This window comes from Mobula hypostoma, chromosome 25, assembly GCF_963921235.1.
Source record: "Mobula hypostoma chromosome 25, sMobHyp1.1, whole genome shotgun sequence".
NCBI classification, from domain to species: domain Eukaryota; kingdom Metazoa; phylum Chordata; class Chondrichthyes; order Myliobatiformes; family Myliobatidae; genus Mobula; species Mobula hypostoma.
Genome location: NC_086121.1, coordinates 44,904,091 through 44,928,362, shown reverse-complemented (window position 1 = coordinate 44,928,362; position 24,272 = coordinate 44,904,091). Strand labels below are relative to the sequence as shown.

Below are 24,272 nucleotides of genomic sequence, written 5' to 3'. Positions count from 1 at the left end.
TAGTATAGAGAATGGGTCCAGAATCAGTGGTGTGTCCTTCATGACAGGCGTGGGATTTCCGGGAGACCTCCAGTCTCCCTGACAACTACATCTGTGTGAAATGCATCTAACTGCAGCTCTTTGTAAACCATGTCGGGGAACTGGAGCTGCAGCTGGATAACCTTTGGAGAATGCAGAGGTGATAGATAGGAGCTACAGGGAGGCAGTCACTCCTAACCTGCAGGAGGCAGATAGCTGGGTAACTGTCAGGAGAGGGAAAGATAACGGACAGTGCAGGGCACCTCTGTGGCTGTTCCCTTCAATAACACTTTGGATACTGGTGGGGGTGGTATAGGACCTACCAAGGGAAAGCCACAGCAGCTAGATCTCTGGTTCTGTGACTCAGAGCTAAATTGGGAGAAGAGTGCAGTGGTGAGAGGAGATTCAATAGTTTGAGGAGCAGGCAGGGTATTCCATGGACATGATAAAAGATACTGGATGGTATGTTGCCTCCCAGGTGTCGGGGTCAGGAACATCTCAGATCGGGACCGCAGCATTCTAAAGGGGAAGGGTGAGCAGCCAGAAGTCGTGGTGTGTATTGGTATCAATGACATAGCTGGAAAAAGGGATGAGGTTTTGGAGCTAGGGAGGAAGCTGTAAAGTGGGATGTCATGGGTAGCAATCTCTGGGTTGCTGCCTGTGCCATGCGCCAGTGAGGATGACAATAACAATAAGATGATTGGACAAGTGAACATGGGGCTGAAGAATTGCTGCAAGAGACAGTGTTTCAGACTTGTGGTTCATTGGGATCTCTTCTGGAGAAGGTATGAACTGCACATAAAGGATGAGTTACACCTGAACTTGAGGGGCACCAATATTCTTGTGGGCAAGTTTGGCAGGGGGATGGAAACTGCAGTGATAGGGCAGAGGGTGGGGCAGTTGGTATGCAAGGAGATGCAGTGTGTAGTGAGACTGAGAAATAGCAGGCAGTTTATAGGGGAAAATCACTATCAGTCAGGTGGACTCAAGTGCATCTCTTTTAATGCAAGATGTATCAGGAACAGGAGTGATGAAACTTGAGCATGAGAACTACGACGTTGAGGTGATTACAAAGACTTAGCTGCCACAAAGGCAGGTATGGCTGCTGAATGTTCGGGGGGGGGTGCTTTAGATGTTTCAAAATGAACAGGAAAGGAGGTAACAGAGGTGGAGGAGTGGCATTGCTGACTGAGGATAGTATCAAAGCTGCAGAAAGGGAGAACATTGTGGAGGGATTGTCCACTGAGTCAATGTGGCTGAAAGTCAATATCAGAAAGGTAGCAATCACCCTGTTGAGAGTATATAACGTCTTGGTTAAGATTTTTACTATTATGCTGTAGGTATTTCATTTTAACAGTTCTGTAAGAACAGTCTGTTCTGCTTTCAGCCTGTTTGGGTTTCAGCTGAGATAAGGAGCTTTGTTGTTCAACTTAGGAATGTGGTGTCAGCCAATCAGGATGGTAGAATTGGGAGAAGGTCCTAGACAACGCTGGGCAGAGAAGTTTTTGTGGGGGATACTGGTGTGGGTCGAGGTCTTTTGGCGGGGGCAGGGAGAAGACAGGAGGGATATTAGCCAAGGATGCCATCACTGTGGCACAAGGTGTTTTGTGCAGATGCATGGGTTCAAGGAGGAATGACCAACACTTCCGTGGGAGAGCCATTTGTTCCAGATGGATGTCGAGCGACATTCGGAAGGTGCTGTGTGCTTACAGCCAGACCGTGGGTCCAGCAGACGAGTTACAGACAACTTCAAGATGAGCTTCAACTTACATGCACATTTTTCTGTTTAATTATAATTGACCCTTGTTTGTTTTCTTCTTTCTTTTCTTTTATAACTCTTTGGTTAAGTTAACATTCATAAATATACTTTATTCTTTCTTTAAAGCTGTATGCGTGTACAATCTGCTATTTCTTGCCGATGGGTGATTGCCAGGGTCAGTAAATCACACAGCAGTCACACAAACCAGGGTTTGGGTGGGTAAGACATTCCAAGCTCACCAAAGTCATATACATCCTAGACATACGGAGCCTGAGAAAGATGGGTTTCTCACGGTGGAGTCCAGTGGTTGTTAGTGAGGGTTAAAGGGCTGCATTTCCACAGATACCCAGTAAAAGGGGGTTACATATAGAACCCCCAACAGCAGTGGAGACACTGAGGAATAGATCATGAGACTGATTTTGGAAATGTGCCAAAATAACAGGGTTGTTGGCATGGGGTCTTCAACTTCCCTAATATTGATTGGCACCTTCCTAGTGCAGAAAGTTTAGATGGGCTGGAATTTGTTTCATGTGTTCAGGAAGGATTCCTGACACAATATGTAAACATGCCAACTAGAGGAGAGGCCATACTGGATCTGGTGCTTGGCAATGAATGACAAAGATGTCAGATCTCTTGGCAGGAGAGCATTTCAGAGATGGTAACCACAACTCCCTGACATTCACCATAGCCTAAGACAGGGCTAGGAGCTAATGGTATGAGGAAGTGTTTAATTAGAGGATGGGGAATTATGATGCTATCAGGCAGGAACTTGTGAGCATAGATAGGAAATGGGGGTACTCACAGAAATGCACAATGAAAATGTGCACATTGTTTGGGGAGTACTCACATGGCATTCTCGATAGGTTCTGTCCCATTAAGGCATGGAAAGGATGGTTGGGTGACGAGGTGTGGAACATCCTGTCAAGAGGGAAAAGGAAGATTTAGGATGCAAGATTCAGACAGGACTCTAGAATTTACAAGGTAGCCAGGAAGGAGGTAAAGGATGGACTTAGGAGAGCTTCAATGTGGCATGAAAAGGCCTTGGTGCATAGAATTAAGAAAAACCTCCAGGCGTTCTATGTGTATGTGTGATGAACAGTATGATGATGAGTGTGAGGGTAGGGCTAATCGAGGTTGGAAGAGGAACCATGCCTGGAGTCAGAGGAGCTAAGAGAGGTCTTTAATGAATGCTTTACTTCAGTATTCACCAGTGAGAGGGAATCTGACAGTTGTGAGTTCAGCATTAAACAGAATGATATGCGAGAACATGTTAACATTAAGAACAGGAAGTGCAGGAACTTTTGAAAAACATTCAGATAGATAAATCGTTAGGGCCAGACAGGATATACCCCAATTTATTAAGGAAAGTGAGGGAAGAGATGGGCGATGATCTTTGCATCCTTGTGTGTAGCACCAGAGGATGACAGAGTGGCAAATATTATTCCTTTGTTTAAGAAGGGAGTAGAGATAACATGAATTTTAGACCACAGAGTTTTACTTCAGTGAATGGCAAATTATTGGAGAAGATTCTTAGCGATAAGATTTGTAGGCATTTGGAGGAGCATAGTCTAATTTAGGATTGTCAACATGTCTTTGTGAGGGACAAGTCAGGCCTCATGAGCCTGATTGAATTATTTGAGAATATGACAAAGCACATTGATGAAGGTAGAGTGGTTGATGTGGTGTTAATCAATTTTAGTAAACCATAGCACTTGATAAGGTTCCCCATGATGGGCTCATTCAGAAAGCATGGGATCCAGGGAAACCCAGCTCTGTGGATTCAGAATTGGTCTGTCCATGTAAGTGGAGTATATTTTGCCTGGAGGTCAGTGACCGGTGCTGTTCTGCGAACACTGCTGTTTATGATTTTTATAAATAATTTGGATGAGGAAGTGGAAGGGTGGGTTAGCAAGTTTGCAGATGACATGAAAGTTGGTGGAGTTCTGGATAATGTGGAAAGTCAACAGGATATTGACAGGATGCAGAGCTGAGGTCAGAGGTGGCAGACAGAGCTCAATCCGGAGAAGTGGGAAATGAGGTTGGCACAACATTGTTTGCTGGAATGCCTGTACTATGCTGTAGAGTCCCATGTTCCAAGCTCTATAATCAAGAGTGGGTAAGTAATGGACAGAGAGTCATCTTGTGATATTTTGAGGGCTTATCAAGGAGCTTATCAAATGCAATTCACAAGCTACCAAAGAACTGCCAAAGTGCTCAGGCGTTTGTGTTTTATTGTGGGAAATGCAGCTGCAGTTTCTAGCTCCCACAAACGTAAACCATTGATTATTTCTGAGAGCTGGTTGGCTGGAAGGTAAATGTTAGCCAGGTCACTGCAGAAACGTTCTGCCATTTGATCTTTTCCTTCATCTCAGGGGATGGATGGGGCCTCAGTTCAATGCTTCCTCTAGTAGTAACACCTCTGTTTGTGCAACATCGTCCCACCTTCTACTTCAGAACTTGCTTTGTGTCGAGGCCTTGAGTTTCATATGGGCTTGGACTCAGCACCTTCCCTGGTGCTTGCCTTTGGTACAACATGAGGATTTATCCTACCTATTCACTGTTCCTCATCATCAGCACTGAAAAATAAAAGATGTTCTACCTACTCCTTCAACACCTGTCTTTATTTCTAACATGTCAGATTTCTGGTTACACAGACTGTCATGGACAAGCAGTAATTCCCTCCACTTCATGCTGCCTCTCTTTTCCCTAATGTACACCCCAAACTTCAAGTTTTCTCTTAGTCTGACACTAATTCAGAATCTCATAACCCGAACTAAAGATGAACTGAGACAACATTCATCCCCATCAATGATGTGATTGCCCCTCCCATTGACCGCCTGCCACTCAATGCTCCTCATCCATGCTAATAATATATAGATAACCAAACAACCTTTCAGATAGTTCATTCGGTAGTGGTGGCAGGTATAGTTTGAATGAAGTCCAGTGCGGCTTTTGGATCAAAAGATGTACGAGGAGGAGAATTAGGAAGAAAAACTTACGAAGGAAGCAATTTCTTATCATAAGCCTGTTTCATTACCAGAGCAAATCTTGATCTTTGTTCCGTTACTTCCTTCGGATAATCTTCATAAAAACGGAGCTCGGATTCCTTAAATCTAAAAACTCCCTGTTTTCTTGCCTGTCGCATTATTTGATCTTTAATTTTAAAGTGATGAAAACAAACCAAAACAGATCTTGGCTTAATTTGGATCTTTAAATTTCGAAGTAAGAGCTCTGTGTGGTCTTTCTATAGCAGGCGGCTGTGATACTATGGTAGGAAATAAAGTATGAAAAAGCTTACCAAAGTAAGCAATTAACTCTCCATCTTCAGCTCCTTCTTACAGCCCAACAATTCGTATATTCCTTTGGCGAGAGCTAGTTTCCAGGTCTATAATCTTATTTTGATATCTTTCCAAACAGGTTGTAGCTTCAAACAATTTTTGCTTAGTTATCTTCAATTCCTCTTCGTGTGTAATAACTTGAGTTTCCAAATCTTTAAGTTTTCCCAGAAATGACTTCATTTCATTACTATTCTTTTCCAGTTGGTCTTTAATTGATCCATTCTGATCTTTAATTGCATTCAGTGTCTGAACGATATCTTCAGCCCATGGTGGCATTTCATCAGATCTTTCCTTTTGCATCTTTCCTTTCCAATTACCTTTGTCACTAGGTTCAGACAAGTTCTTTCCATTCCTCATAGACATTGACGTATTGTTCCCCCTCAAAAATCAGCAAATAAAAATTTTAAATTCGAGGTTTAAACTAGGGGGAGAGGAACAAAACTAAGAGCAGCACAAGATTGCTGCTACTCCATTTGCAGACAGGCGCGGTCTCGTCCTCCTCATCCATGCTGGTGCCACCTCTAGACTTGGCTATTCCAGAGCACTACTGTCTGCCCTCTCACCTCCCACTCTACGTAACCTGTTGCAGGATTCGAGTCCTGTTCCCCCATCACTGTACTGCTCAAGGGCATATTCAGCACCTTGGAGGCACGCCTTCTTTTCAATTGTCATACTTGTTTCCACTGTCTCATCAGCCTTCACCCTCCCACCCTGTAAAAGCCCATCTCCCACTGGGCAAGCCTGAAAGCAGTGCCACCAAGCTCAAGGATAGTTTCACTCTTGTACAAAATGTGGACTCTTGACCTGACAAGCTACCTCAATATTGCACTTTATTGTTTACCTGCACTGTCTCTACTTTATCCTGCATTGTTATTGTTTTGATTTGTTCTGCTTCATTGTACTGAGCAGAATTGATCTGTTTGACAAGCTTTTCACTTATCGCGGCGCATGTGACAGTAATAAGACAATGCCAATACCAATTATGCTTTCCCCTAATGATGACTTTGTAAACATTCCCAGATCGAACCTCCGCAACCTTCTGAGCCGTGCAAGCCCTCTTCACTGCGGAGTCAGCAGCTCCATCAGCTGGCCACAGTGCTGCCCCATTCTAATACCTTTGTGTCTGAGTCCCACAGATGTTGTTAGGTAGCCACCTCAATGTTTTCTACAGTGTTAATGTTTTAATAGCAAATTACAAAAAGTAATTATAAAATGAGAGTGGAAACCTGACACGACATTATTTAAGATGGAGATGGCTTTTAGACTGTGGCTACAATGACACCATTGTGAAACTCGAGACCTACATTATATAGTGTAGTCCATAATAAAGCTGTAGAATTGCATGACTGGTAGGTTGCACACTGGCCATGTTAAGTATTGCATCCAAATCCACTAGTGCTTTGCTACGCATTGGTGGACACAGATGCTTCCAATTCACAGTCAGATTTGTTGTGGTCTTTGAGGCCCTGCAGGGAGTCATCCCAGAAATGGGAAATGCCCTCCTGGTGTAGGAGAGGGAGCTGTTTGGAAGTCAAGTCATGACCTGAAATTTTCACAAAATATGAAGACTCTGTGACTGGAAGTCCATGGACAAGAGCAGCTGAAAATGTGCTTTGAGGAACTACAATGATCCGCAGACATAGGGAAGTTATTATCTGGAGGTTGGCCATTTAATAAGCTAAGGATTCAATCCTTTTTATACCTCCTCTGCCCTCTTTCAAAATCAACCTCTCTAATTGAATGATAAATAGATCGATACTGTACTGATCCCAGGGAAATTACAGCATCACAGTAGCATTACAGGTGCACAGATATACAAACATTACAAGAGAAGTAAGATTTTTTTAAAAAGTCACCTTAAAAAATAAGATGTACAAAATTTACAAGTCAAAGATTACAAGATTTACAAGTTCACACTGATAAGGTGATTGTGCAAGAATTACTGTAATATTATACAGTAATGGGTGCACATTCACACTGTCCAGATAAGAAGTGATGTAGTATTGCAAGGGCGTCCACAGTTGCAGGGTGTGGTAAATAGAGCTTAAACAGGGCTCTGGTAAACAGGAGTTAACAACAGTCTAGCAGGAGGGGGTCATCACTTCCCTGGCTATAGGTTGTCTCATTATAGAGCCTAATGGCCGAAGGTAAGAATGATCTCATATAGTGCTCTTTCAATCAGCACAGTTGTCTTAGTCTTTAATGAAAGCGCTCCTCTGTTCAGCCAAGGTGGCCTGCAGAGGGTGAGAAACATTGTCCAGAATTGCCAGCATTTTCCATAGGGTCTTCTGTTCTACCACAGCCTCCACTATGTACAGTTTGACTCCTATAACAGAGCCAGCCTTTCTAATCAGTTTATTGAGCCTCTTGGTATCATCCATATTGATGCCATTGCCCCAGCACACCACCAAATAGAAGATTGTACTGGCAACAACAGACTGGTAGAACATGTGAAAGAGATACTCCAAAAGACCTCAGTCTCCTCAGGAAGTAGAGGCAACTCTGGCCCTTCTTGTACTCAGCTTCTGTGTTGGTGCTCCACTCAAGTCTGTCATCCGGGTGCATCCCCCAGGTACTTGTAGGTCCTCACCACATCCACATCGCCACCATTAATAGTAACAGGGAGCAGTGCAGGCTTAGTCTCCCTAAAGTCCATCACCATCTCCTTTGCCTTACTGATGTTGAGCTGCAGATGATTCAGCTTACACCATTTGACAAAGTCCTCCACCAGGGCCCTGTATTCATCCTCCTGTCCTCCCTTTATACATCCAACTATTACTGAGTCATCAAAAAATTCTGCAGATGACATGACTCAGTGTTGTATCTAAAGTTTGAGGGATACAGGGTAAACAGGAAGGGAGCCAATACTGTCCCCCATGGGGCCCCAGTGTGCTGCTTATAGCCATGTCTGACACACAACTCTGAAGCAATACAATAATCTGCTAGTCAGATAGTCATTATCCAGGATACAATGGAAGTGCCAACCTGCATTGAATGGAGCTTTTCCCCTAGTAATGAGGGCTGTCTGGTATTGAAGGCACTTGAAAAATCAAAAAACATGATCCTCACAGTGCTGCCCTGCTTATTCAAGTAGGCTCTGTTCAGCCAGTAGATGACAGCATTGTCAACTCCAATGTGCTCTTGGTAGGCAAGCTGCAGGGGATCGGGGGCTGATCTGACCAGGGGTCAGAGGTGAGCCAGAGCCAGCCTCTCTAGGGTCTTCATGATGCTTGAGGTCAGGACCACTGGACGGTTGTCATTCAAGACTTTCTTGGGTACTGGAACCACACATGATGTTTGTGTAGACAGAGTTTGTTCCTTGCCCATGGAGTTTCACAACTCCCTGTGATGTTTCCTGACCTGTCTCCTCGTTCCATATTCTATTTGTGATTCCATGTTTTGAAACATACAGTCACTGTAAATTTTTCACTTTAACCTTTCCTAATCCATACTCGCAGAACGTTAAATATGATGGGATAGCAGATTGGATAGTAATCTGCACTAACTGGATATAAAATTGACCCATCTGTCTTGTTTCACTCTAGTTTCATTGAAATGATACATTGATCTTTGATTGTAGGGGAATTTCCGAGGTCTGGATTTGAATGAAGAGCTGTATGTTGGTGGATACCTCAACTTCGATAACATTTCGAAAGTAACTGGAAGTAACAGTGGATTTGTGGGTAAGAAGGATGTTCAGAAGTTGTCTGAAGAAAATCTGATTAAAATCTGCTGAGAAGCCCCATATGTCTAAACCTGAAGTGATTCTCCTCCAGTGAGTGAGGTTGAAACTGCAAGGTTCATGCCTAAAGATCAAGGTTTAATTGTGAATCAAAATCAGGTTCAATTTCACAAACACATGAAGTAATTTGATGTGTTGTAGCAGCGGTACAGTGTAAGGTATAATAATTACTATAAGTTACAAAAGTAAATAAATAACGCCAAATAGGAATAGTGAGGTCACATTCAGGGGTTCACGGACCATCCAGAAATCCGATGGCAGAAGGGAGAAGCTGTTCCTAACATGCAGAGTGTAGATCTTCAAGTTCTTGCACTTCATCTCTACTAGAAGTCACGAAAGGGGGGATAGTGAGGGCCCTTAATGATGGATGCCACCTTCCTGAGGTACTGCCTTTAGAAGATGTCCTCAATGGTGGGGAGGGTTGTGCCCGTGATGGAGCATCATCTCCCAACTCTCAGGCAGTGGTCCTTACCCACCCTTATCCATTCATGTCCAGGGAATTAGATGCACAGAGTGAGGCTGAGAGCTAACAGTAAAGGCTGGCTTCATTCCACTGGCAACATTCAGATGGAAAACATGGATTCTTTGGGCAAAATAGTGTGGTGGATAAATTACAGGACTAGCAGCCAGCATCCTGGGCCATTACTGCAGGGACTCAAGGTCAAATCTCAACTAGGCTAGGGAATCTAGACTTAAGTAGTTGAGTAAATATGTAAAAGTTCCTCTGTTTTCAGAGAACTTTACTCAGAGAAGGAAATCTGCTGCACCCAGCCTTGCGGACATATTGTCCCTGAACCAGCAGAGTGGTTGTCTTGCAACTGTTTCCTCAATTCAGAATCACTTGAGAACAGACAATAAATCCTGGCATTGTGCATCTTTTAGGCAATGTTCCCTCTAATTTTTAGTAGTCAGTGTGCACAAAAATCTTAGGTTGTGCAATTGTTTTTCCTGTGACAAAAGTATGTGCATACTGAATGCACGCATGGGACAGTTTATGTAGGTTTACAAAATATTTGACATAAAACTGCACAGAATAACAACAAAATAACATACATATTTAAGTCACACACACAAAAAATGCTGGGAGCTACGAGCTGGAAAGTTGATTGGCAAAAGGGATACGAGGCTGGAGAAGGGAGAGGATAATTGGACGGGAGGCCTAGGGAGAAAGAAAGTGGGGGGAAAGCCCAGAGGATGGCAAGGAGTTATAGTGAGAGGGACAGAGGGAGAAAAAAAGAGATAAAAGGGGGAAAGAAAAAAAATCATAATAATAAATAGATAGATAAATAAGGGATGGGATGCGAAGGGGAGAAGGGGCATTAACGGAAGTTAGAGAAGTCAATGTTCATGCCATCAGGTTGGAAATATTTAATTTTTATCATATTTAAGTCACTCAGTTATTTTTTCTCTCTCCTGTCTTTGGCATTTACCCATTCTTTGTAAATTCTATCTCGACTAATAGAACTTATATCCTGTTGATAGCTTTTGATTCTCATTAACATATACAGATGACATTCACCTAAACGGTTTCTCAGCTTGTTTTTGAGTTGATTCATTAAGCTAAAACCTCGCTCACAGTCCGCACTAGACGCAAGAAAGGTTCCCCCAATGTCCACCAACTGTGCAAGGTCGCAAAACTGTTTATTTTGAAGTACAAATGCCACCATTTGAGCAAATTTGAAATCGGTTTGGATTTAATTTTTTCTTGCACGGAAAATTTGAAATCATTAAACTGACTAACTATTAAATATTTTCAGCTAGAAAATCATGATATTTTAGACATAAGGCATTAATTTGTTCATTGCCAAATGTGAAGACACAATCTGCAATTGCGGAGAAATCAAAAGCTGACCATTCTTGTACCTCAACTTTGATCTCCTCTGGGTTTGGTCGTTTTCGCTCTCGCTCATCTGCACTCAACCGTAACATGCGTAGCACTCCTGTAACGGATAATGACGGGTTCTGTTGCCTGAGCTTTTGTACACCGTCCAAATGCGATTTACTTGCCAAATGACACTTCAAAAAGTCAAGTTTCCAAATATCATCCCACTTCTTTCCACTAGCAAATTCTCCAGCAACTTTCGCATCACGACAATACGAACAGATAACTCCAGTTTCCAAATCATACATTAATATTTCTCGTAGCTGAATGTTCATGACCTCATGAGCTTTCGGTGTAACAGTTTCTACTATTTTGTTAAGCCATTCAACTTTAAACAAATATGCAGTTCTTTTGCACTTCACGCCCTTCGCTTCTTTTGAATTCAACATAGTGAATCAATATTTTTTCCAATAAAAACTTAGTAAGCTCTCTACAGGACTTGAAACAGATCTTTGTAAACTTTGCGATATGAACACTGTCCGCCAAAACATGGCTGCCACTTGGCTGTACAAACTGGAACAGGATAGGTGAGGTGACGTAAATTAGTGACGTGCATTGTGGTATTTGAAAAACCGACTAACTAGTTAACAGAAACAGTTAGCTAAAAGATCATTTTCAATAAGTATAATTATTAACTACTACATTATTTTAGGTAACTAACCTTTTGTGCCCACATTAATTTCCTTTGTGCACTGGTTGAAAAACGTGTGTGCGTGCGCACATGCGCACAGCTTAGAGGGAACTATGCTTTAGGTGGTCGTTTATTGTGATGGAAATTGTGAACAAACAAACCTTGTGGTGCTTGCCAAATATTTAAGTAACACAGATGATTGACATTGAATACATTGATTTAACTCTATGGTCTAAACAGGTTGCATCCGCCAGCTGATCATTCAAGGTGATGAGGTGATCTTCTCAGCTTCAGACCTGAAAGCCAAGGGAATATCCAACTGTCCTGTCTGCAAAGATAATCCTTGCAAGGTACAGGCTTCATCTGGTTTTTAGTTACTGTTCACTTGTCAGTTTTAAAATTACTCTTACGTTGCTTTGGAAATTTTGTTTTGATTCTCTTCCACTGCAGTGGGCCAGAATTTAGAACCAGTGACGTGCTGGGAAATCCCAGTGAAACTGGGTCTACTACTGGGCACTACTACACAGATGCAGCAATGGTGCAGGGACAGAGCAATATCACTATCTGTTTCCTTTTGCTTCTCCATTGCTGCTTTGTAAAACTCTCCCAGAATTCACCCTCCCTGCTCTCCTAGGGTAGAGCCTAATTAGCTCTCCTTGTCATTGAGTTTCTAATTTCTCAGTGCCTTGTAAACTTAACGAGAATTCTAAAATATTTATTTATGTGTTTCCCTTTGTTTATCTACCATCACAACTTTTGAGCCAGTTCACCCAACAGAACGATCTAATGGGTTTATTTAAGTTCAAGACATTGGTTCTGCAGACAACACTCTTACACTCAATGTCGAATTCTGTTGTCCATCCCAGTACAAACCATTACTGCAAGACCATTGATTAACTATGCCCCATTGTAGAATATCAAATTGAAATCACCTTTTCCAAGTTATTTACATTTTGCATTGCTTTAAGAAACTATCCTAAGCTATCTCTAATGTGTTCTATCAACAAATTCTCAACTATTTTTGCTAATTTGTTTTATCGATTCTTTGAGGTTTAAAGATTCCCATGATTGTTACATTATCTTTGTAATTATTTTTCAACAGATCATTTATCCAAAGCGTACAGTTACTGTATGTGGAGGGAAATTGTAAAGTGTTCTTTTTTTTTTAATCCCTTGTTTTCTCCCATTTCCACTGGTATTGTACAATTACCTTTCATCTAATTGACTGCCTGCACTGTACTTTTTCTGTAACTGTTATTGCCTTCCCTTGTACTACCTCAATGCACTGATAGTGTCTGTATGGATGAATCCCACTGTTCTTCAGTACATGTGACTGTAATAAACCAATGGACTGATTTAATGATCTGACCACCTGATATTTCATAAGCTACTTCAATTCTTGTTACTTCTCTTTATTTTTAAGAATGCCCCACCTCACCAAGGCCTCTTCCCTTTAATCCATTCCTTCTGAAGTTCGTGCTTTGTAGAACATTTAATTCCCGGTGTTAATCACCATGAACATATCTCTGAAATGGGTTTTAGAAACATATTTATACAAATTCTGTCATTATTTAGTCCTCCTTGTTACATGAAGCTTTATTGAAATAAGGAGTATGAATAAATAATGTTAATATATTTGGTAATTATGCCAAAATTAAGGATATTAATACTTTCCTTTCAGAATGGAGGTCGATGTGTTGACTCTGAGACCAGCAGCTATGTGTGTCACTGCAGGGAAGGGTTTACTGGGAGCAATTGTGAATATTCACAGGCTCTACACTGTCACCCAGGTAAATGTGACTTCTGAAACATTGACGGCAAGATAGGTAAATTAATCCTCAATTTCGTGGGTCTGTGATATCAGAAGGGGAATTGTTTTACTGACCCTTTTCATTTCATCTGTTCCAAAACAAGGACTGGAGAAAGCTGACCCACCACCAAGATGTGATGCCAGTTTGGCACAGAGGCTCGTCGCTAAATTAAACTTTTTTTGTTGTTTTGGAAATCACAGCAGCACATATTATAGTGAAGAGTCCAAAGGTAGAGAGCACCTTCAAAAATGCTGTTTTACAGTAAATCATGACCTGAGTAGATTAGTAGGGAAATTCTCCTGATTAACAATTCATTTGCTTCCTTGGGGTTTATAGATTTTCATTATGTACAACTCAACTGTTGTCAGAGCAGTAACAACACTTCAGGAATAATTGTGAGCTTGCGGTAAGATAGCGGCACATTTGAAGACAGCAGCCTCTTGGGGGCCATGCAAAGGTGCACTTCTCTTTTTTGAATATGTTTTTTAAGATTGTAAGACTATACTGTACTCCAAGAACAATGGGCACAACAGGTCGACTGCATCAGTGATCTGTTCATTGTTCAGAGCCGCCAGCCGGCAGGCAAGTCAGAGAAGGGAAGCTGATGCTCAGCTGGCGGGAGGGTCGGAGAAGGGGGAAGCCACTGGACGGGACAGATCATGTTCAGAAGAGCTGACCTGGGTGCAGGATGTCCTGCCACCTGCTACTCGAAGACACCGGAGCTGGTGGTGCGAAAGCAGCGTGCAGCGTAACCGTGACTGTCTTGGACATTTCTCTTGTGACCGCAAAACCCTGTCGGGCATTGATAATGTGAGATGCCGCAGGCCTATTCCCCTTGTTTGGTGGAGAGACAGGCGAAGAGGCAGCAGTGTGGCCTCGATGGTAGCAAGGACTAGGTCTGAAGCATTCTTGCCTGCTGCTGCGGTCCAGGTGAGACGACGCTGGAGGCGGTGTAGCGTGCAGTCTGTGCTTGGTTGGGAGCTGGCAGCTCCCATCCGTGCTGCCCTCCTGTCATGACAGGCTGGATTGCTGGGAGCCGTACCATCAACTTGCTTGTCGCTCCGGGACTATATATGTGTTTTCTTGCATAATGATGTGTATGATTTTTTTTCTCTCTGTCTGTTTTGAATGTATGTTATGCAGCTTGACCCCAGAGGAATACTGTCTCATGTGACTGTACGGTCTGAATGATAATCAAACAACTTGATTGGATTTGCTTTAAAACACCATAAGAATTGAGAAATGTTGGATAGATACATGTTTAGAATAGAAGGTGTCTTTAATGTCCCTTCCTTATTACAGAAATTCTCTGAGATAAGTCAATTTTCCATGAAGGCAATCAGTAAAATCAAATAGATAAGATTACGGGATTTCAAATTAGACCTTAAAAAGCGAATGTTCCTCCTTCGGTGTGATCAACAGGTTAGGCATGCAAGAATAACTGATCCTGGAGACTCTGTTGGAAGTTGGAGACAGAGTTCCATCCATGAAGGAAGCGGTAATGCTGCACAAGTTCTATTGATAACGGTCAGACAAGGTTTTGACTGAGAACTGAAAGGAATTCATGTGCCGAGTCATACAGCTAATTACTTTCCAGTGGAGCCTGCAGTGGGGAATTGGTTTGCAGGATAACAGGGAAAGAGCTTCACTGTTTTGAAGAACCTGGACATGTTTCGATTGTTCTTAGTTGGGTTGGTGGTATCCATTTGCAGAACCAAACATCACATTAAACACCTAATAACAGTCTCTGAAGCTCAAACTCACTTTAAAGAGCTGCACTGATGTATAAAGTGGGCTAAGGCAGGCCAGAAAGGAGGGGGAATGGAACTGATGGATGCAGTTGATGATACCTGTTTCTGGTTTGGGTCTACAGAGGCCTGTGGTCCAGATGCAACTTGTGTGAACAGACCGGATGGCCTTGGTTACACCTGCCGCTGCCACCTTGGTAAAAGTGGGTCAAAATGTATGGATGGTGAGTCTCGCTCTTTGGTTACAGTCGTCTCGCTCTTATTGTTAATGTATTGAGATGTTAGACAGGAAGAAAATAAGATTATTTCAATTACACTTACTTCACTTTAATTTGTCACGTATAGTTTGCTAGTTTGAAGTAGAGCATTGGCAATGGAAAACTTCAACTATGGTCAGCTCAGAAAACAAAGCCCCGAGCAAAGCTAGCACTTTTTGTACAGGTTTAAGAACCAAAAATAAAACAGCACGATTGAAACTAAAACCCTTCAGATTTCCTGATGTCATCCATTCTGAACTTCTGAGTAATCAGGAGTTTGAGGGCAGGTTCCATAAACATGATATAAAAAGATGACTCAATGGATCCTGAAGTTCACATTTCACAACTGCTCTGATTGAAGATCGTCAGACCAAAACTTCTCTTCAGTATCTCGCCAACCAACTGACAGTTTCCAGAGCATGCTATTTTATTTTCAGTTTTCCTGAACCCACAGATTTTTACTTTTCAAATCTACCCAACCATGAACTGTAATTTCCTCAATGTCAAGCTGTTTAAAATAATGAAAATAGTCAGCCACGTAGCCATAGAGAAATCATTTCCTCTGGTAAAGGAATCAGGAAGGAGTGAACATTATTTAAAATAAAGCTAAGTGGGGAATCAGGAAAAATCTTTTCATGAAGATTACAGAGATCTAGAATGTTCTGTTCTGAGAAGAAAGTAGAGTCAAGACTGAAATGAGAGGATTTTTACTAAATAAACATGTAAAAAGTTGTCGGGAAGAATCATGAAGCTGAAGCGAGGCTGCAGAGCAGTGATTCTCCATTAGACTGGTAAATTGAAAGTAAAAGCCGAGCTTGCTGGTGACACGCAGCATCTGTGCTGATATCATAGGTTGGTGACCTTCAAGAGAGCTGGCTAAAATTGGGAAGGTTGGTCATTTGAGATTGTTGAGTCTTGAGAGCCTTACATGCTTAAAGATTCTGTTCCTTGAACTTCAGTGTCGGAGACCAAAGACACAGAGGCTACAGTGGGAGTGAGATGGAAAATTGAAGAGGCTGGAAGCTGTAAGACCAGGGTCATCGCCCAAGTAATGTAGATTCCCCAGTGCGTGGTTGGCAAGGTCTCACTGATGAAGGGTCTGTTTCCATGCTGCTCTGCATGACTACAGCTCTTTGACTAATTCAGAGAATGTAACATCAGAGCATAAGTTAAAGTGTACTAAACTGGAAGGAGCACATGTGAAGATTTGAGGATTCCATCATTTACTTTAGGGTGCTTGAGGTTTTAACAGCCTACTCAAGAAGAACCAACTAATTAAAGGCTTCAGTGAGCAGAGCATCCAATGTTTTTTTTTGCCATTTTATTCCTTTTCTGGAGGCAATGCCTTAAAAATAACAAACTTTATGAAGATTCCTAAGGGGAACAGAGGCTCGTGTGAGCTGCTGTAGCTTCACCAATGCTAGGACAACAGGTAACCCAAATAGATCTACAGACCCACTAAATATCTACTTTCCTTATCTAATACTTGGTAAGATGCAGATTCACAAAGTAAATTCACCTCCTGTCTCTTCATAGGTGTCTTGATTACAGCTCCTTCCTTCAGAGGGGGTGATTCCTTTGTGACATATCCACCACTGACAAATGTTCACAATGAGTTGACAATTGAGCTGGAGTTCAAACCTCGCTCACCTACGGGCCTCATGTTCTACAGCAGCGGGAAGAGGATGAAAATGAACGACTTCATCTCTATTGCCATGCTCAATGGGCATGTGGAATTCCGCTATGACTTAGGATCAGGTTGGTGGAGCTTAATCTGGTTCAAGCATTTCAGCATTAAATCGTTTCTTTAATATTGAGCAATGCCATTTAATTCCTCCGGTTGATTTCCTTCCAAGTCCCATTTTCTTAAAGAAGTGATGTTGTGGCAATGAATGTAACCTGGTTGGGGGGGCAGTGGAAATTTGTGGGACTTCTGCAGCAAGGGGTAGTAACAAGGAATGCAATTCATCAGCAAGATGTTCAATACAAGGAGCGCCGAGTTCCTATTGTAGAAGCCACTTTATATTATTGATGGAGTGGAGGGGGTGTCAGATTCTCCTCTAAGGGAGAGGACAATACACTTGGGAAATTGTCACGCTGATGGTACAAAGGAAACATGCCACCTTTGAGGCTGAAGTTTGGGGTTTTGGGGGAAGACAATGAGATGGACAATCCCTTGGAGAGATAAAAGTTGCTGGTGAACGCAGCAGGCCAGGCAGCATCTCTAGGAAGAGGTGCAGTCGACGTTTCAGGCCGAGACCCTTCGTCCTGCTTCCCTTCTTCCCGAGATCATCCAATGCTGATGTTTCTCTGGATCCCGCCAACATCACACAAACCGCCTTCAGTACGTCTACAGCAACTTACTCTACTTGCCTATCTAATGGACAAACAGCATCACTGCCACTCTGCTGTTGTGGCACTATAGCCCCGCTTTGCTAGCCTGCCAAGTGTGGGTCTGATTGCTAATGCTACAGACCTGTTAATCGGTGCAAGGAGGGTTCCATTGGACAACACGCTCTCCCTTGCCTCAAAGAGCATGAAGGGAAAGAAGGTCAGGTATCCTTAAAGCACCAGAGGTGGACATCCTTGTGATCAGCCTCTACGATGCTGTAGTCTCTTGGCTGTGAACTCAAGCCCTGCGGTTGAGAGCTCCCGTATTTAGGAAAGCAGAGTCTTTGTGCATCCACCCCAATGCCCCCATTAGGAAAGGGTTTCTGGTACTGAATCTCAGGCAGATTCCTCTCTTTAATTTGGGTGCAGGTGTTCTTTCCTTCACTTACTGAAAGCCTGCCCCTGTTTGGGTTTTTACAGGACTAGCTATTCTGAAGAGTGTCAACCCAGTGTCTCTCCACAAATGGCACCGGCTAAGAGCATACCGACATGACAGGAATGGCTCATTGACTGTCGACAAAGAAGAAGAGATCCGAAATGTCTCTCCAGGGAAAAGCCAAGGCCTTAATCTTCGAAGCCCTATGTATCTTGGTGGTGTGTCAAGGTCAGAGATTCTTCCGAAAGCGATCAATGTAACAGAAGGAATTGATGGGTGTATTGCCAAGGTGAGTCTCTAAAGCAAGGACATGGTAACATTTGCTGTCGTTTGTAAAAGCCTACTTGTACACATGTTCTCCCTTTGCCCCTGGCCTGCAGCACCACTCCATGGGCCAAAGGTTAGAGAAGTTACTTTCAGCTCAATACACACTGTGTGCAGATCAGTGAGAGAAACTTATCTCAATCAAACCCTCCTCTTCCCTCTCTCCCATAGTGTAAATGACACATTGGTAGAGCCTCAGCCGACTCTCTCCTCTCTTCCCCCTTAGTAAAATACCTTCATCCAGCCCTAGTGAAATACCCCTCCTCACACCATTCAACTTTGCCTCACCAACACCACGGCCCAGATGAACTCCTCTTGTAAGACGTTCCTCTGGCACTTCGTATGATGTTATGCTTCTGTTCAGTTCTTCACTGTTTTTTAAAAGTACTGATATATTTAAAATAGTCTTCAAGTGACACCAGATGTCAAAGGGATAATCTGTTGGAATAAGCCTTATGGTAGATGTTCAAAGATATAATTATATCCCATCATCTCTGAGGCAAGAATGTTACTCATCTTCCCAATTACAAATCAAAGTCCAGGCAAAGAGTCTCACCCTGAAACATCAACTGTCTATTTCCCTTTACAGACGCTAAATTCCTCCAACTCCAGGTCAAACATTATTCCTCCATCTTTCCTTGCCCATTTGTTGAAAAATAAAGTGATTAAAGTCATGATTGGACTAAAAGCGAAATACTTTGTCACCGTTTCTGGTTTAAGTCTCAGAACTAGCAGCTGCTACCTGGATTGTTGCACGCTGATTGTTGTCACGGTGTGCTTGCATGCAATGTGTAAAACCTATCTGCTATTAACCAGGTGTCGATCAATGGGAAGAAAGTGGACATCTCCTACACATTTACTGAAAGCCAAGACGTGGATCAGTGTTATGACAACTCACCATGTGACCGTGAGCCTTGCCAGAATGGTGGAAGGTGTCTGATGACTGGAGAGTACGAGTTTCAGTGCATCTGCACAAGTGAATATCAGGGTGAGCTCCCACTTCCCTTTGTTTGGACAATCGGGGTGAATAATAGGGCTCTAATAAATCTACAGACAGATCTTACATAAGAAATTTTGATGGGTGTCACCATGATTTATCAAACAACATACTGTATTTGTCACTATATACAACCCTGAGATTCATTTTCTTGGTGGCATTCAGAGTAAATACAGGAAAACCAATAGAATCAGTGAAAGGCCGCTCCCATCAGGACAGATAAGCAATCAATCTACAAAGACAACAAATTAGGCAAATACAAACAGAAATAACAGTAATAAATAACCAATAAAAGTAAGATGACGAAGACTCCTTGAAAGTGAATTCACAGGTTAGGACAAGTGAAGTTATCCTCTCTGGTTCAGGAGCCTGATGGTTGAAAAGTAATAACTGTTTCTTAACCTGGTGGTGTGAGTTCTGAGACTTCTGTACCATCATCCTGGTGGCAGCAGTGAGAAGAGAGCATGGCCTTTATGGTTGGGGTCCCTGATGATGGATGCCGCTTTCCTGTGACACCACTCCACGTAGATGTGCTTAATGGTAGGGAGGGCTTTACCTGTATTGGACTGGACCATATCCACTACTGTTTGTAGGATTTCCCATTCAAGGGCATTGCTGTTTTCATACCAGGCCATGACGCAGCCAGTCACTATACTCTTCACCGCACATCTACAGAGGTTTGTCAAAGCTTCAGGTGACATGCCGTATCTTCACAAACTTCTCAGAAAGTAGAGGCGCTGCCGTGCTTTCCTTATAATCGCATTTTTGTGCTGTACCCTGGACAGATCATCTGAAAATGATAACATTGTGGGATTTAAAGTTACTGATCCTCCTCCTGAAGTCAATCAGCTCCTTGGCCGTGCTGACATTGAGTGAGGGGTTGCTGATGTGACACCACCCAACCAGATATGCTGATTCGTTAACACCTTTGATTCGGCCAGTGACAGTGGTATCAATGGGCAAACTTAAATATGCCATTAGAGCTGTGCCAAACCTCATATTCATGAGTATAAAATGAGTCGAGCAAGGGGCTAGGCACACTGCTTTTTGATGCACCTGTGTTGATGGACATTGTGGAGGAGGTATTTTTTGCCAATCCGAACTGACGGTTCTGCAAGTGAAGAAATCAAGAATTCAATTACACAAGAAGGTATTGAGGTCAATGTCTTATTGTTTTGAGGAGATGATAGTATTGAATGCTGAGCTGGAATTGATGAAGAGCATCCTGATTTGTACATCTTCACTGTCTGGATGTTTCGATGTTGAGTGAAGAGTGAAAGAAATGGCATCTACTGTTGACCTGTTGTGACAGAACGCAAATAGGAGTGGATCCAAGATGCTTCTCAGGCGGGAGTTGATGTGTTCCATCACCAGCTTCTCAAAGCACTTCATCACAGTGGATGTAAGTGCTACTAGACGATTCTCATTGAGGCAGATTACCATGTTCTGTTTAAGCACCGGTATAGTTGAAGCCTCAGACTCCCATAGCAAGAGGTAAAAGACATCAGTAAATACCCAGCCAGTTAATCAGTACTGGCCAGATCTATTGTCTGGGCTGGATGCTTTCTGTAGGTTCACCCCCCAAAGGATGCTCTCACATCGGCCTCAGGGACTGAAATCACAGGGACGTCAGGGATTGTGGGAATTTGTGAAGGACCCTTCAGCACTAAGTGCTACACTGACCTTTTAACCTACTCCAAGATCAATCTAACCCTTCCCTCCCACGTTGTTCTCCATTCTCCTGTCATCTTAAATGCCCCGAATTTAACTTCTACTATTGCCGTCCCTGGCAGTGTGTTCCACACACCCACCACTCTGTGCATAAAACAATCTCTGGCATTCCCCTCATATTTTACTCTAGTCACCTTAAAATTATGTTGTTTCATATTTCTTATTTCTATCCTTGTAAAAAGGCGCTTGTGGTTGACTCGATCAATGTCTCTTATAATCTATCAAGTAACCTCTAATCCTCCTTCACTCCAAAGAGAAAACCTCTAGCTCGGAAAATCTATCCTCATAAGACATGCTTAGTAATCCAGACAGCATCCTTATAAATCTCCTCTGCACCCTCTGTAAAGCTTCCGCATCCTTCTTATAATAAAATGACCAGAACTGAACACAATGCTTTGAGTGTGGTCTACCCGGAGTTTTTTAGAGCTGCCACATTACCTCAATCACCCCCACCCCACCCCCCCAACTAATGAAGGCTAACACACCATATGCCTTCTTAACATCCCTATCACAAGATAATGTTGTCATATAACTTTTTAAGAGCTTTAATCCATTGGTAAGAATGGAAAACATAATTACAAAACAGAATCTAATTCTGACTGCAGTGGGACTTGGGAGTCCTTGTGTAGAACACCCTAAAGGGTAACTTGCAGGTTGAGTCGGTGGTGAAGAAGGCAAATGCAATGTTAGCATTCATTTCAAGAGGTCTAGAAAACAAGAGCAGGGATGTGATGCTGAGGCTTTATAAGGCACTGGTGAGACCTCACTTTGAGTATTGTGAGCAGTTTTCAGCTCCTCATCTAAGAACAGATGTGCTCGCATTGGAGAGGGTTCAAAGGAGGTTCACAAGGAGAATTCCAGGAGTGAAAGGGTTATCATACAAGGAACGTTTGATGGCTCTGGGTCTGTACTCGCTGGAATTCAGAAGGATGAGGGGGATCCCATTGAAACCTTTCGAATGTTGAAAGGCCTGGACAGAGTAGATGTGGAAAGATGTTTCCCATGGTGGGGAGCTTGCACTGTTAAGTGTGCACACCTCTTCACAAATCTATGCACATATAAATGGAGACTGGAGTATCTGAAGATCACTGGCACTAAATGATATCAGTCATACAGATGCAATTAGCAGCAGTCATCAAATTCCCGGGATGGTTTAAGTGTTAATGCCAAAACCAGGTTTCCCGAGTGGTTGGGAAACCCAACAGGAGACGGGAGGTGTCAAAGGGCAGGAGGTTGTAGATGTGTTCCTTTCAATACCACTTGTGGACCAGAGGGATGAGCAGAATTACTGCCCAAACCTGTCCCCTGGCCAAATGGCTGCCATCTTACGAATCCCCGACATTTCCAGTCTGTAATTGGCCAACACCCATCCCTTTTGATTGGCTTGTAATCACTCTACCTTCTCCATTTCCTTCAGATTGGCTGAGCTGTCCACTTTCCTGCACATCGCAGTCTTTGATTGGCTAATCGTTCATCATCACCATTCTCCTACTTCTCCACCATTCGTCTCAACTATTCCCTCCTCCTCCCTCCCAGAACATACATCCCTCTTCTCGTCGCACTGGACAAACTGCAGATCCCACTGTGATTTAGATCAAGCTGGCAGGCTTAGTCTTTCTGGGATCTCAGCACACATCTGCTGCTCTCTTCCTACCCTGCATCCACCAGTGGAGTGAAAGAACTGCTGTTCATCTGCCATTTTTACTTTTCAATTTGAAGAAAGTAGTCACTTTCTGTTGGCGAACTGCACTTCTTTAACCCTGGTTAATATGTGAACTGAAGTATTATTTTGTCTCTTCTGTTTGTAGGTGTACACTGTGAAATTTTCCAGGACAGCTGTCTGGAGGGGAACCCATGTATGAACGGAGGGACGTGTGAGAAGAACCGGTGCCTATGTCCCATGGGATACACTGGATTATACTGCCAGCAAGGTACAGATTGGTTACAATCACAGTCCAACTTTCCCAGCATCTGCGAGATTATTTTATAATGTATTCTCGGTCCAAGAGAATACGTTGGTATTAGCAGTAAAAGGTTTTTGTTAAGGCAATGCTGATCTCGCTGAGTTATGTGATTGATGTACAGTATCTGCTTCATTAAGGAGATGGTTACTGAAGATTGATACGTAACAGGACACGAAGAAATAGCAGCTGAAGGCCACTCATCCGCTCAAGCCTCCCTCATTATTCAGCATAATCATGGCTAATTTACCCCTCCTTTCCACATTACCTTTAGTTCCCCAATCTTCCAAAAAGTTGCCTACTTTCATTTTAAATCCCCCAATGATCCTGCTGCCACACCCTTCAAAATGACCTCTCTTATCTGCTGGGGCATTGGCAGCTGACAGTAGCTCACCAGAGTCCTCTGTCCTGGGCCAGTCTTCAGGTTGTCCCCAGATGTAGCCCATCTTCTTGGTGTCTCCTTCCTCCCCCTAGACATGAAGTCTCTGGAGCTTCTGTTGGCGTTTCGGTAGCTTTTGGTTTTAATAGGGTGAGGTTGCTCGCCCCATGCTCAATACTCAACCCTCCACCTTTCGCAGCTATGCTTGGTACCGTCCATGACAAAGGAATTTATCTTTTAATTACAGTATGTCCCTTCATTTGAGACTCTTCCACTGGTGGAAATATGTCAAAATCTACACTGTTGAAGCCCTTTAAGATTTAAATATTTCAATGACACTCCTCATTCTTCTAAGCATCAAAGTATATAAATATAAAAAAGGATCTTCCCACCGATCTCCCTCCCGGCACTTATCCTTGTAAGCGGAACAAATTCTACACCTGTCCTTACACTTCCTCCCTCACCGCCATTCAGGGCCCCAGACAGTCCTTCCAGGTGAGGCGACACTTCACCTGTGAGTCGGCTGGTGTGATATACTGCGTCCGGTGCTCCCGATGTGGCCTTCTATAAATTGGCAACACCCGACGGAGACTGCGAGATCGTCTCACTGAACACCTACGCTCTGTCCGCCAGAGAAAGCAGGATCTCCCAGTGGCCACCCATTTTAATTCCACATCCCATTCCCATTCTGATATGTCTATCCATGGCCTCCTCTACTGTCAAGATGAAGCAACACTCAGGTTGGAGGAACAACACCTTATATTCCGTCTGGGTAGCCTCCAACCTGATGGTATGAACGTTGACTTCTCTAACTTCCGTTAATGCCCCTCCTCCCCTTCTTACCCTATCCCTTATTTATTTATTATCCCTCCCCCTTCTTTCCTCTCTCCCTATCCCTTTAACAATAGCTCCTTGCCTACTCTCCAT

General features: G+C 43.0%; 1 protein-coding gene across 4 annotated transcripts in view; it reads left to right on the top strand.

Annotated features, from left to right (window-relative positions):
- The window catches only part of hspg2 (heparan sulfate proteoglycan 2), a 546,546-nt gene that overhangs the window by 486,655 nt on the left and 35,619 nt on the right, over positions 1 to 24,272 (top strand). For all 4 annotated transcript variants that reach the window (XM_063033469.1, XM_063033470.1, XM_063033468.1 and 1 more), the window contains 8 exons: positions 8,696 to 8,798; positions 11,611 to 11,720; positions 13,052 to 13,160; positions 15,055 to 15,153; positions 16,723 to 16,944; positions 17,998 to 18,242; positions 19,094 to 19,265; positions 22,814 to 22,936. In XM_063033469.1, the coding sequence (XP_062889539.1) occupies positions 8,696 to 8,798; positions 11,611 to 11,720; positions 13,052 to 13,160; positions 15,055 to 15,153; positions 16,723 to 16,944; positions 17,998 to 18,242; positions 19,094 to 19,265; positions 22,814 to 22,936 (1,183 nt within the window). The remainder of the gene's footprint in view (positions 1 to 8,695; positions 8,799 to 11,610; positions 11,721 to 13,051; positions 13,161 to 15,054; positions 15,154 to 16,722; positions 16,945 to 17,997; positions 18,243 to 19,093; positions 19,266 to 22,813; positions 22,937 to 24,272) is intronic.